This window comes from Trichosurus vulpecula, chromosome 8 (genome assembly GCF_011100635.1).
Source record: "Trichosurus vulpecula isolate mTriVul1 chromosome 8, mTriVul1.pri, whole genome shotgun sequence".
NCBI lineage: Eukaryota > Metazoa > Chordata > Mammalia > Diprotodontia > Phalangeridae > Trichosurus > Trichosurus vulpecula.
The window spans coordinates 196,248,151-196,263,428 of NC_050580.1; the positions used below are offsets into that span (position 1 = coordinate 196,248,151).

The 15,278-nt window shown below is 38.6% G+C and overlaps 1 protein-coding gene across 1 annotated transcript in view; it reads right to left on the reverse strand.

Moving 5' to 3' along the window:
• EHD4 (EH domain containing 4) overlaps window positions 1-15,278 on the reverse strand; it is a 101,048-nt gene that overhangs the window by 70,903 nt on the left and 14,867 nt on the right. The window contains exon 2 of the mRNA XM_036736043.1: window positions 12,548-12,724. Coding sequence (XP_036591938.1) covers window positions 12,548-12,724 — 177 coding nt within the window. The remainder of the gene's footprint in view (window positions 1-12,547; window positions 12,725-15,278) is intronic.

Below are 15,278 nucleotides of genomic sequence, written 5' to 3' on the forward strand. Positions count from 1 at the left end.
CTCTGACTCTACCCTATAGACCATGCCACCTCTCAAGGGCAGCAAAAAAAAAAAAGGAGGGGGGGAAGGGAGGTTATAAAATCTTATTTGCATTGTTCCTTCTCTAAGGTCCTAGTATGACGTGTCTTTGTGGTGTGGAGATGTTCTCAAATACACATCAGGGAAAGAAATGCCTCTGGCACAGGTTTAGTGACAAGCTGTGTACCTGTCACCTCAGGGCTAGGCCAGCGAAGCTTGGAGAAGCTGTCCTCCAGGAGGCTGGCTGCCAGCAATCCAGGATGAACTTCTATAAAGTTAGCAGATAAAGGGCTTGTGATTTGTATCAGTGAAAGAGGAAGCATTATCAGGGATGAAATCAAAGATTGTTCAAAGTATTTGAATATCTATTTTTTTAAAAACTGTTCTTGCTGTAAGTATGCCAACACCAAATGCTGAAACTTTTTCCATATGTTGTTAAGCTATTTTAATTGTTGCTGTTGGTTTTGTTTTTGACAATTTTTTTTGCATTTTTAATGTACGTGACAAGCACAATCCTAAAAATGGAAATACAAAGAATAATGTAGGAAAATATGGCGCTGTTATTAATCATTCAGTGCTTAATAAAGACTTCTTCAGGTGTGGAAGTTCAAAGAGTTCACAACTGAGGGAGGAAACCTCAGGGGAATATATAGCCTGTTAAATGGTCCTTCCCCACCTCAAAAAAGATGTCTTGGCTAATGAGTGAAAAAGGACTCAACAGAGGAAGGGGAGATGGAGGAGGAAAAAAAAACCTAGAAAAATTTCAATAACATAATGAAGACAAAAACCACAAAGGGAAATAGTTGTTAGGTCACTATGCCTTAAAGTTCACATATGGACTAAAATATGCCAGATCCTAACTGTAACTGCCCTCAGTATCCAGGCTGTGGAACTAGAGCAAAGTGTCTTCTGATTAAATCTTTCAGGTTTCAGCATCTAACGCCCTTGGATGGAATCCAAGACAGACTTGCCTTATGCTGAATTTCATTATAAAACAGGTGTAGGGAGCTGTGGTGAGGTTTCAATGCAGTAAACAGGTAAGTAAAGGTAAGTAAACCTTACCCATATTATCATGATTCTTTTCTGAAGCTATTAAATTTCCTTTGTTGCAGAATTAAATTTCTACAAGCTCTGTGCTTGTTTCTCAGAAATGCATGGCAAAGATCTGCCCTGTTTCCTTTGGAAGTAAACCTGAAGAACATATACACATATGTGTATCTAGGTATATGTGTGTGTGTGTGTGTGTGTGTATATACACACACACACACATACCTATATGTATACATATATGCACACATACACACACACACACACACACACACACACACATATATATATATACACATATAGATAGATGGTAGATATGTATGTATGTATGTGTTCCTACAGTTTGCTGAATGTGTGGCACTTTCTTTCAAGACTAATTCAGAACCACTCTGATCTGAGAGCAATCCTACAGATTTCTCCTGGGATAATGCTCAAGCTATAGCTACAATGATAACAGATGTAATAATTTGCTCCTTGTGATGACTGCTTGTTGTCTGAAGGGAGAAGCAGCTGTAATGACCACTTATCAACAAAGGGTATTTGAACGGATGAGGCAGTACTGAAATTAAAATTGTATTCTAGTCACTTAGTTAATTTCTCTCAGCGCACTCTGTCCCACTTGTATATGGCACCTTCCCTGAAGTACAAGTCTAAAGAGGAGGTTTTATTGTACATTTGACCTGACCAGAATATGCTCCCTAGATGGGCGCCCACAAATTTACCTCTGAGAGAGTTCAGCTTTGCCTAATGCTCTCAAGAACTTTGGAATTGATTGTGTGACATGGGAGACACTGGCACAGGACCACTCAGCATGGCGTGCCCTCATCAGAGAAGGTGCTGTGCTCTATGAGCAAAGCAGAATTGAAACAGCTCAAAGGAAATGCAGGATGTGCAAGTCTGGAGTATCCACCCCAAATATCCACATGGCCTATTTGTGCCCGACCTGTGGTAGAGCATCCTGAGCTCATATTGGCCTGATCAGCCATAGCTGGACACTCTGAATCTTGACTCAAGCATAGTGATGTCATTTTGGTCTTCTTCAAGAGCAAAGGATGACAACAACCAACCAACCAACCAACCAACCAATGTTCTTTGATAACAGCCTCGCTAAAGGAATATAAATACCAATCATTTAACAAGCATTTATTAAGTACCTACTATGTGTAAGATGCCAGAGTTGCAGATATAAAAGACAAATAGTTCAAGTCCCCAGGGATCTTATATGACTTGCCTAGGGTCACACAGCTAACGTAAATGGTAGAATATTGACCCTGGTCTTCCTGACTCAAAGTCCAGCACTCTATCATTAGCTATGATTCCTTCTAAAATACACTGTTAAGTAGTATCTTATCACATATATATCTTGAACATAGGAAGTGTTTAGCAAATGTCCATTTAGTTGAATTTGGGTTATACTTATTTATTTTAAAATGTTTTATTATGAATTTGCTATACATCAAGAGATGTAAAATTTCTTTATACGAAGAATAGAAAAAGAGACTTATAAAGAAGACAACACAAATTTCTATTACAGATCACGCACACACACATGTGCACGCACACACACGCGCGCATGCGCACGTGCACACACACACACACACACACTCTTTATCATGTAGTTCTAATACTGCTGTTTGTGTTCCCTTATGAACTTTCTTTTGCTCTTTGCATATTAAAAAAAAATCTTTTTTTTTTTAAGTTTTGCTGATCTGCTTTCTTTTTCTTCCTTTTTTTTCTTTCAAATGTATTTATTTTTAGTTTACAACATTCGGTTCCACAAGTTTTTGAGTTTCAAATTTTCTCCCCCTCCCTCTCCACCCAAGATGGCATGCAGTCCGATATAGGTTCTACCTATACCTTCATACTAAACATATTTTCACAATAGTCAAGTTGTAAAGAAGAATTATAACCAATGGAATGAACCATGAGAAAGAAGAAACAAAACAGAAACAACAAAAGGGTAAATTTATAAGGTTATTACCTATACATCATGAATAACATAATAATTTTCTTTGTAATACAATGTTTTGCTAAGTATATGTAACAATAATACGACATGTTCATAGTCACTCTTATTGATAGCAATTTGGGTCATAGATTTAGACTTAGAAGGGACTTTAAAGGTTATCTGGTTCAGAGGTGTCTAACTCCCTGCCTACTGGTAACAGTGCAACCCACAAAACTTCCAAGCGTGGCAGAAACCAGATTATAATGTGATTTGGAAATGTTTAACAAAATAAACAAAAATATAATGCAGCATAAAAAATACTTTCATTGACCCTCTCTTCTTTTTTCATTATCACTATTCATATCCTTACTCTCACAACTCTGTCCCGCCCCCGCCCAATAAATCACACCCTAGCAACAAGTAAGTAGAATCAAGCAAAACAAATCATACATTAGTTGTTTGAAAACTCTGACCCTCTAGTGAACTAGATGCGTCACACAGTCTTCCCATAGACCCTATGAAACCCCAACACTCCCTAGTGTTGTTGAACCGGATTAAACTGTACAAAAATACAATAAAACATAGATAACATTATATTTTAAAACCAAGTCAATATGTGGCTTTCAGGGACCCTTACGCACAGATTAACGACCCCCATTTCCATCGGAGTTTGATACCATTGTTCTAATTCATCGCCACTCTGCTAAGGCATAGGAAGAATGCCTCACCATTAATCTTGCGAATCATGATTTTTGTGGTCTTATTTTATAGCTTGCTACTTTACTGAAGTTATGGTTTCAATTAATTTTTGGCTGAATATTGTTCTCTTAGTAAACCACCATATCATCTACAAAAAATGATCATTCTTCTTACTCTTGGCCTGTGTTCATTCCCTCAATTTCTTCTTTTTTATACTTCATCACTATAGCTAGTATTTCTAAAACCATATTAAGTAAAAATGGTAATAATGAACATTCTTGTTCTGCTCTTGATCTTACGAGGAAAACGTCTAGCATTTCTCTATTACAGATAACCTGGGTTCTTGGTTTTAGAGATACTATTTTCTACATTAATGAAGAGCCTACTTATTACTAAGCTTTTTAATTTTTTAAAAACATGAGTATTGTATTTTGTCAAAAACTTTTCCTGTGTTTATTGACATATTATGATTTTTGTTATTAATGTAGCCTATTATGTTTATAATTTCCCCAATATAAAATCAACCTAGCACTCTAAATATAAATCCAGCCTTGTCATAGTATGTAATCTTTGAAATATGCCCTTGAATTTTCCTTTGCTAACATTTTATTAAATATTTTTGCATCACTATTCATTAGAGATATTGGTCTATAGTTTTCTTCCTCAACTTCAGTGGTGTCAAATTCAAACAGAAAGCAGGGACAACTAATCCATACACGAGCATCCCTACAGGCCACATATTGCCTCAGTTTTAAAAGAGAATATTATCTATGTTTTATTGTATTTTGTTTTGTTAAATATTTCCCAATTACATTTTAATCTGGTTCTGACCACTCAGGAGTGTTGTGAGCCACGTCTTAGATATGTCTGCTCTGCTTTATCTCTCACTTAAGTATCTGTACCATATTTGTTTCATAGAAGGAGTTTTGTAGGTTCTCTTCTCCATTTTGCAAACAATTTATGTGATATTGGAATTGTTCTCTGAATGTTTGATACAATTCACTTATAAGTCCAACTGGTCTGGGGCTCCCTTTCCCCCGCCTCCTTTGGGAGTTCCTTCATGGCTTATTTAATTTCTTTTTCTGAGATTGGTTTAGCGATTCTTGTTGTTCTGCTAGTCTAAGCATTTTATATTTGTATAAATATCAATCCATTTCACTTAAGATATCAATTTTGTTGGCATACGATTGGGCAAAATAGTTTCTAATTATTTCCTTCATATCCAAATTTTCCTATAAGGATTATTTTTACTACAACCAGAAAGTTTTCATATGTTGTCTTATTGTTGTCATTTTCTTTAATGAAAATATCTGTTTTTTGATTTGTTGTTTGACCCACTAATTCTTGAAGATGAAATTACTTATTCTCCACTTAAGTTTGAATTCTTTCTTCAGAATGGGCAGCTAGGTGGCACACTTCATGGGCCTGTAGTCAGGAAGACTCATTTTCCTGAGTTCAAATCCAGCCTTAGATACTTATTAGCTATGTGTGACCCCAGGCAAGTCACTTTACCCTGTTTGCCTCAGTTTCCTCATCTGTAAAATGAGCTGGAGAAGGAAATGGCAAACCACTCCAATATCTCTGCCAAATACCCCCATATGGGGTCATGAAGAATTGGACATAACTGAAAAATGACTGAATAACAGCAAAAAAGATGTTTAATATTTCTATTTTTCTACATTTGTTCATGAGGATTTTATACTTTAACGAATGATCAATTTTTGAAAAGTTACCGTACACAGCCAAGGCATATGCTTACTTTATTTTTCCAATCAATAACAACCAGATATCTACAGATGTCTACATTTTCTAAAATTCTTTTCAATTCGTTAACTTTTTTCCTTGTTTTTCTTTTTTGTTAGATTTGTATGGTTCTGACAGAGACAACTATTGTAATTTTGCTGTCTATTTCTCCCTGGAATTTGGTCACCCTTTTTTCAAGTATTGAAATACTATGCCATAATAAAATGCCAAATTAAGCCTACTATTAACTATGATACCTTTAAGCATAATCTAATTTCCCTGTTCATCTCTTTTAAACATGTCTATTTTTACTGTGGCTTTGTCTGCTTTTTTGAATTCACTTGACGGATGATAAATTCTTCTACAGCCCCTAGTTTTAACTATATGAACCTTTGGTTCAAATGTTTGTTTTATAAACAACATACTGTTGAATTCTGCCTTCTATCTTCATTTTGCGAATATTTTGCAGTCATGATTATTGGTGTGCTTGTTCATTTCCCTCCACTGTATCCTTGTCCCTCTCTTTTCACCCCACTATGCTATTTGCAAATAGAAAAAGAAAAAGAAGGAACTTGATCAATACTAGCAACCTAGAATTGAATGGATCTCTCCCTTCTCCTCTATCCTTCTTTCGTTGCCAAACCCAGACCCAGATCTTTGATTTTTACACTTTCTTCCTCTTTTTAATTCACTCATGATCGTCCACACTCTGAAAATAACATATTTTGCTTATGACTTTTCCTTCTCTGATTCTCCCTCTCCTCTTAAACTTCCCATGCCCTGCCTATTTCCTTACTGAGTTTAAGATATTTCTACATCAAACTCTCTCTCTTCTTCTCTCTCTCTGTATGTGCTGTGTGTGGTGTGTGTGTTCAACCCATTTTTTTCAGGTTCAGATAAGAACAGGGTTCAAGAGATACCTGCTCCTTCCATGACTTCCCTGCATGTTGTATATTCTTCTTGGGTGCTCTAAATATGCAAATTAGTAAATTCCCCCTGCCCTCTTTTTCATTTCCTCCCGTTTCTTTTTTCTTTGCCTTTTTTTCCCCTCTCTTAAAAACAACCAAAGTAACAAAACCATCTGTAGGCCCTGTATTTGTCTTGCTTTCTGGGCTCAAATAATACTTATTAGTTTCATCTTACTTGACCTCTACGGTACCTTTACCTTTATGATACTTTGTGAAGTGGACAGCAAATAACAGCATCCTTCTCACTATGTTTGTTTGCGGTAACGTTCGATTTGGAATAAAATCAGTTTGATGGGGAAAAAATTTAAATTAGTCTTGTCTTATTTTGTTGCTGGGTTAGCTGAGATCTGGTTATTGTGAAGAGTTTTAGTATGGTAAAAGTCTGAGAACTACTGTCTTAGGAAATAAAGAACCATTGCTTGATTGGCTCGTTAAATCAATGACCTAACTTCCTCTTTTATATATTGTTAGTGATGCAACTAACTTTTCATTTCCTTCTAATGGAAAAAGGGGTAGAGCGAAACTAGATACATTCTAAAGTTCCTTTTATCTCTACATTATATTTACAAGTTTTAAATTTTGGACTGAACCCTGCCCAAAAAGACACTGCTTCCTTTCCTTTCTCTAACGCAAATGGTAATGGTGTGTTCTTATGAAACAGAAACTAATTTTCAAGCAAATCATTTTTAGGAAAATGAATCTGCAACAAACCCAAAGGCTTTACCCAGGAACAATTCTCTCCCCTCCTCACCTCCTAGTCCTGCAAAAGAAAGCCAACCAAGTAACAAATAAAGGCAAGAAAAACCTAATTAATTTGACCTTAGATTGACAGCTGTTAGAGTTGGCTTGTTTACTTTCCCTTTATCAAATAAAAATAATTTGCTAGGCAAATTAGTTATATCAGCAAGACTGCAGCGGGAATGTTTACACACTTAAAAGAACAAATATTTCGAACCACTTGTACTTAAGTAGTAATTCAAATAATTACAAGATTAACTGAGTATTATTTAGGCTGGTGAATTGTTTTAAAAAAATCTTCACTTCATCCATCCATCCCCACTGCTTATTATATCATCTCATATCTCTCTAGGGCAGCCAGCGATACAGTGTACTGGTTTGGAGTCAGAAGAACCTAAGTTCGAATTTGGCCTCAGACACTAGCTGTATGACCCTGGGTAAGTCATTTAACTTGTGCCTCAGTTTCCTCAATTGTAAAATGGGGATAATAACAGCACCTACCTCCCAGGGTTGCTGTGAAGATCAAATGAGGCATTTGTAAAGCACTTAGTCCAGTGCCTGGCACATAGTAGAAACTTAGTAAATGTTTGTTTCCTTCTTTCCCTCACTTTTGTGGCTAAAGTCCTTGAGAAGGCAATCTACCAAGGTGTCGCCATTTCCTTTCTTTCCATAACATCTCTTGTATACTCTCCCTTCTCTCCTCTCATCACCTCATGCCTGTCCTATTGCAAAAGACTGCTGGTTGGTCTGTCTACCTCAAGTCTTTCCCCACTCCAGTCCATCTTTCATTCCACTTTCAATGTGGTCTTCCTAGAGTACAGGCCTGACCATGTCATACTCTGTCCACTCTCTCCAACTCAATAAACCATAAACCCCAGTGGCTCCCAATCACCTCAAGGATCAAATAAAAAAAAATCCTGTTTTGGTATTCAAAGCTCTTCATAATGTGGCTCTCCTTTTTCCTACCTCTCCACCATTCTTATACTTTATATCCACTCCACCACCCCTATGTACTCTGTTATCTGGTGACACTGGCCTCCTTGCTCATCCTTGAACAAGATGCCCCAGATATTTTCACTGGCTGTCTCCCATACCTCCCTCTTCTTCTCCACCAACTGACTTCCCTGGCTTCCTTCAAGTCCCAGCTAAAACCTCACCTTCTACAAGAAGTCTTTCTGAAAAGTTATTAACGATCTCTTAATTGCCAAATATGATGGCCTTTTCTCAGTTCTCATTCTTCTTGACTTCTCTACAGCTTGTGACACTGTTGATCACCCTTTCCTCCTTGATACTTCCTTCTTTTCATGTTTTTAGGATCCCACTCTCTCTGGCTCTCCTACCTACTAGACTGCTCCTCAGTCTCCTTTGCTAGATCCCAGGTCATGCCTACTAACCATGGGTGTCATATAGGATGCTGTCCTGGGTCCTCTTCTTTGCTCTCTCTATAATACTGTTTCACCTGGCAATCTCAACTCCCATGAAGCATTTTGGAGGAAAGATAATGAGTTTAGTTTTAGATCTGTTGAGTTTTAAATGTCTACAGGACATCTAGTTCAAAATATCCAATAAGCAATTAGAAAAGCTAGACCTCCAAGGTCAGCCCAGAGGTTAGGGCTGGACAAGTAGATATGAGAATCATTAGTAAAGAGGTGATATTATCATGCAAAGAAACTATCTTTTACTTTTCTTTGAATCCCCAGCACTTAGCACAGTGCCTAGCACGTAGTAGGTTCTTATGGACTATCTATTCATTAAAGCAGGACAATACTTCATTGGCCTACTTTAACCTACAACAGTAGGTACTTGAAATAAACAAAATTGTATATTTCAAAAGTACTCTAAAATTCAGAAACATCATTAACTCAGCGTAGCTTCCAAATTAATCCAAATTAGTGGGGGTTAGCCATAATGAGTTCTAAAGTTATTCAAAATGACTTGTGGATTATGTTTGTCATGATCCCCTCCATTAGCATGGGGAAAAAAAGGAAAGTTAACCAACAAGAAAATAAAAAGCCAACATCCAGTTCCAAATCATAGTATATCAATCCCCTATCAGGTCAATGGACAATTTATACACAGCTTGGATGAAATGGGAGTTACCAACTCTATTTCTTCCTACAACAGAGAGGGGTGACCATGCCTTGCCATCTGTCCTGCCCCAATGACCTTCAGACTCTCAGCACTGTCATTTGACCTACTGACACTGTCTAAGGAACCCTGAACCTTGTTCATATGTCCTGTAGCTCTCTCAGTTAAAACGTGATCCCCCAGAGAGCAGATTGTCCTGATTTTTCTATTTTTAGCACCATCACTTAGCATAGTGTTGGCACACAGTGTTTACTAAATGCTTTGTCATTCATTCATTCAGTAAATATGAAATCCCACTGTTTTATGATGAGTACTGGGAAAAGATCAGGAACACAATGAAACCAGTACATTTTAGGACCATCATTACCATGATGTAAGTATTTTGATTCTTGAGTGAAACAGGTGCTGCCTGTCAGCAAACTCTTGGGTCAGAGAGTTATCATATGGGAGTAGAACTCCTGACTGCTCCCAGGCCTGGTGGGTATAATGCTCTATCAAACTCTAGAGAGATGAGGGAATACATGTTGCATAAAGAGCATTTGCCCCATGGCCACTTACTCATCCACGGCCTCCAGTTTCCAAAGCTCAATCCTCACCAGGCTGATTTTTTTTTTTTACTGGACACAATGATCTGCAAACCATTTTCTATAATGAGAATATAATTCACTATCTCTGAGTTTCCAACTTCCTTATGTTTTAACTTAGCACAGCTTGCCAAATTGTCTGAATGTTCTCTTTGAATGACAATGGGAAGGTAAAAAAAACAAGACTTTCAGAAAGCGTTTATACCTCTGTGTATTTTAATATATTTTAATATAATTTTATTTTTTTAACATTTCAACTTATTATCTTAAACATTCTTTTCTTTTAAAATTTTGAATTCCAAATTCTCTCCTTCTCTCCCACCCTCTCCCATACCCACTGAGAAGGCAAGCAATATGATATCAAACATACATGTGAAATCATGCAAAGCACTATTATAATTCCAAATTCAATAATAACAGTGGGAAATCCACATTTTTGGTAATTGAATTTCCACTGACTCAAGACACTTAATTAAATGTTTAGTGTTTTGTCTTTATGGGAATGAAAGAGTTGGAGAGGTCACCTAGTTCACTCCTCTCTGCTTTTGGGCAGGTCAATACTGGAGCTTTCCCAAGTTTATGAGCCTCTCTTCCTATTCTGAAAGACATCTAGAAAAGAGAAGTAGCATTTCAGGACTTCTGCCAGCTCTAAGTTTGCTCCCCATTAGCTTGCGAGCTCCTCCAGGGCAAAGACTGTCTTTTGTCTGTCTTTGTATCCCCAACCCCTTAGCACAGTGCCTGGACTGTGGTGGGCACTTAATAAATGCTTGTTAACTGACTGACTACTTCCTCTTTCCTAACTAAATACAAACTACTACTCTGGAACACATGTCTTCCTTGCTCTGCCTCCTCTCAAAGTAGGGGAGAAAGGGGAACAGGGGAATAGTGCAGGATGAGAGAAAGGTGAGGGCAGGGAATGAGAAAGGGCAGGAAAAGATTATAAAGAAAAAAGGAGGGAGAGGGATAGTGGATATGGGGAGGAGAGAGTGGCATGTCAGGGTTAAAAAAAACCGTTATTAGTTTCTTCCTTGTTCCCCCCAAGATCTGCTGTCAGTCTTTCCTTCATCCATAATAATAAGATAAGGAGCTTAAGGACATGAACTGGACCTGTGACTTCTCTGTAAGTCAGTCCATCAATGAACATTTCTTAAATACCTACTATGTGCCAGGCACTGTGCTAAGTGCTGGGTGATACAAAGAACTGCAAAAGACAGTCCCTGCCCTCAAGGAGCTCACAATCTAAATCACTGGTATAGGGAACTCCCAGGTGAAGAAACTCCTTCTACCAAAGGCAGATCAAAATATTTTCTCCAAAATCCATAGATGTAGAGCAGGAATACTTGACCTGGGATCCTTGGATCCCCAGGGGAGTCTGTAAATAGATTTCAAGATTTTGATGGGGAAAATATTATATTTTTAATTTTCACTAATCTCAAAATGAAATTTAGCATTTCCTTCAATTTTTAGAAACATTATTCTGAGGAGTCTAGAGGCATCACCAGACTGCCAAAGAGTAACACAAAAAAGGCTAAGAACCCTTGTCTTTGAAAGGTAGCTACAGCATCAAGAGGTTGAGCAATTTGCCCAGGGTCACATAGCTCATATGTCAGCAGCAGGATCTGAACCCAGGTTAAGGACACTTCTCTGTTCACTATGTCACATTGACTCTCATAGTAATAACACAGATAAATTAAATCCTCAGATAATTCCATACATCTCCCCCAAAGAACATTGACCAGAGTTGCTAGTATCAAAATTCCTTTTTTTGTTGTTCTGAAATTATTTTATATGTTAAACAAAAATGTTTTAAAGAGGTATGTATTGGGCAGGAGGAAGGGGCATAATGTGTCAAAGAAGCCAGGTAATGGATAAATCAACCCAGAGATCACTGGCATCTCACAAACCTTTGGAGATGAATTAATACAACCTCCTACTCAGTGCAAGGATCCATTCTACAGCACCCTTCTGAGCATGGACAGCACCTGTAACAGACTAAGGGCTCATTCCTTAGCAAGACAGTACATTTCCATTTCTGGATGGTTCTGATTAGAAAGGTCTTTCTTATAATATAAGCATAAACCTGCCTCCTGCTAACTTCCACCCACGGGAAGTTCTAAGACTCCACAACCTAAATCTAATCTCTCTTCCATGTAACAATCAGTTCTTCAAGTATTTAAGACCACTATCATATTCCTCCTTAGGTTGTCTCTTAGCCAGGTTAAACGTCCCCAGTTGCTTGAAGTATTCATAATATAAACTCTCAACTTTCTGGCAACCCTTTTCTCACCACACTTCTGTTCAACCCTGTTCTTCTTAAAATATGGCAGCCATAAGGAAATGGGATATTACAGATGTGGTCTGACCGATATAGAATAAAACAGCTTCTGGCACATGGATGCGCTGCTTCTAATAATTTTCTTACTGATGTAGCCTAATATTGCATTAGACTATTCAGTTTTGTTTTTTTGGGGGCAGGGGAGTTTGGTAGCTGGTTCTGGCTGTGGGCTCATATTAAACTTGGAGTCAACTAAAAGCTGTTCTTTTCCCACATGAACATCTGTTGATGTTAATCCTGGTTACTCAAATCCGATATATATTGCTCCACTGACTAAATCGAATTCTAGTATTTTACACACAGTTGGTTGCAATTCAGAAGAAAAGAATCTTCCTTAAGACAAACATAACAACAAGACACATAATGAAATCTTTCTTACCGGTTCAGGAATGCATTTCCAAAGCGACTAAGTTTTCTGAATGGCTTTTTGGGGTCCACAACTAAAGCATTTCCAGGGGTACTGCCTTCAGTTTCTCCATACATTACAGCAATAAAAGAATCTGTTGTGGGCTCTGGACCAATCCTCATACCTGGAAAATCCTGCTCCAGTAAGTACCTAATAGAGAAAAGGAAGGAGAAAATAAAGAAAAGATGAACTTGGGGCACAAAGCAAGAGGCCAAAAAGCTTCCTGGAATTAAGGATTCTGGTATGTAAAGCAAATTCATTTCGAGGGATGGGGCTTGCAGAGAATATGTCTGCCATGGCTAGGTGAGCCAGGCGACAAAGGGAATGGGAATAGTGAGAGGGCAAAAGGACCCTTGTGGCAGAGTCACTGGAGAACTAAGTACACCCTGAATGCTGATGCTCTGGGGGAAAAATAGAATCTGTTCATCCCATCCTGGCTACAATTCTGACCATTTCACTTGTGTCTGACTCTCTGTGACCCCATTTGGGGTTGTCCTGGTAGAGACCCTGCAGGGGCTTGCCATTTCCTTCTCCAGCTCATTTTACAGATGAGGAAACTGAGGCAAACCAGGTTAAATGACTTGTCTAGGGTCTGACCATTTTACAAAGAGGAAAAGCCAGAAACAACCCTACAAGAAAGGAAAATGTTTGATATTTCACCATCTTGCTAATGAAGTATCATCAGAGTTTAAAATCTCTATTTGGCTTGTATCTAGCATCTGGGTAGGAACGGTCAAACTTTTGATAGAACTGTTTCTGAAAGCATGCTCTTTTCTAGCATAATGTGCCATGTTAGTAGGCACTTCTGTTGGCAAATCAGGCTATAAACAGAAAACGAAACTCATTCTGGGAGATGTATTGTTTTCTTGTAACTGACACTGAATTACACCAGGGCTTCCTAATTTTTTTTTACTTACTGGCCCACTTACATATTCCCTAATTTGTTGTAGTACCCCAGGAGGCAGTGGTAGCAGGAAAGGACATTTCCATCAAAAATTAAGTAGGAAGAGACAAGGAAAGGTTCAGACTAGATGTCACAGACAACTATATCCAATAATAATAATTAATAACAACAGTAACGGCGGCTCACATCTATATATTGCTTTACAGTTCTCAGAGTCTCATCATGGACAGAAAGTCAGCCTCAGAGTCAGAGACTTGCCTCTGACATACACTGGCTGTGTGAGCTAGCCATTTAACTCTGTCAGACTAGAAACTGCATAGAAATTGCTGACTGGCACTGGTAGAGTTTCCTCATCTTTGGCTTCCCTTTGCCAGTGTAATCACAGCTCCAGTTCCCGTGCATTCACAGTTGACTATGTACTTTCCTCACAACCATCCCGTGAGGCAGGTAGCCCAAGCATCGCTACCTCCATTTTGTAGCTGAGGACACTGATGCTCAGACTTCAGGTGATTTGCTTGGGGTCATTCAAATTTTAAGTAATGAACTTGGCACTTCAAACCTCACTGCTGTCATCGGACTGCAAGTGCAAAGAATGGCTTTTGCATTATACTAAACTGGCCAAAGCAAGCCTCATCCTAGGTTCCCACTGAAAGGGGTGAATGGATGTCCAGTAATAGAATAAGAAACACAAGAATGGTCTCAGTCAAGCGACAGTTGTGCCCTGATCACTGATTGGTTAGCATGCTTAAGACCTACCCATTCTTGGGGACTATTGCACAGACTGTCAGATATAGCTGATGTGTTGATTAATTTTGCTGAACTAATTTTTTTTCCTTTTTTAAAAAAAATCTTTCTTACAAGGGAAGTTTCACTAGGGAGGGGAGAGGAAGCAAGAAGGGGTATATTTGGAAATTAGTAGGATATAAAAATTAAAAGCATTTTAAAAAAAAGATGTACCTATTCTAATGACCTTCCATGTAGGTTGACTTTCTCCCAAAGTACCTGTGTCCCAAAAGTGTTAGTGCTTTAGCAGCTTAAAGCTGCACTAAGAGTTTTGGGACATACCTTGTATACAGATAGATAGAGATAGGTATATCTATATATCTAGATTTACACACACACACACACACACACACACACACACACACACACAGAGGCAGGCCTCAGGGTGAGGAGAGAAAGAAAAACCATGAAGACTGATTTTTCTCTCTCTTCCTTTCTGCCCCACTTTCTTCCTTCACAAATAAGGGCAGCTATGTGGGGGGCAAAGCGGGGTGGGGGGGGGAAGAAAAAACCTCTTGGAATGTACTGCCTGTGGGATAAAATAGTGTAATGAAATTCAAAACCCCAAAGAACTACACATCATTCCTTCTTGCCTTCACAAAGTCCCAATTACAGTTCAATCTAAATGCTGAGAAACTCTCATTGTGTCTGGGGAGATCTGGAAAAGAACAGGACTATGGCTCAAAGGACAGTGGGCCAGGACCACCAGGTTATTTAGAAGAGGTCGTAAGGAAGATGGCAGCTGGAAAGCAGGGACCTGCGTGAGCTCCCTGCCAAGGCCCTCCAAACACCTATAAAAAATGGCTCTGAACCAATTCTAGAACTGCAGAACCCACAAAATAGCAGAGGGAAGCAGGGCTCCAGAACAGGACAGCCTGGATGGTCGCTGGGTGAGGTCTATTGCGCACAGGGCCGGGAGCTGAGGGGAGTGCTGTGTGGACCAACCAGACCAGGAGCCAGGTGGAACAAACCCTAGCGCTCTGAATCAGTAAGCTGTGGCAGTTACCAGACTTCTCA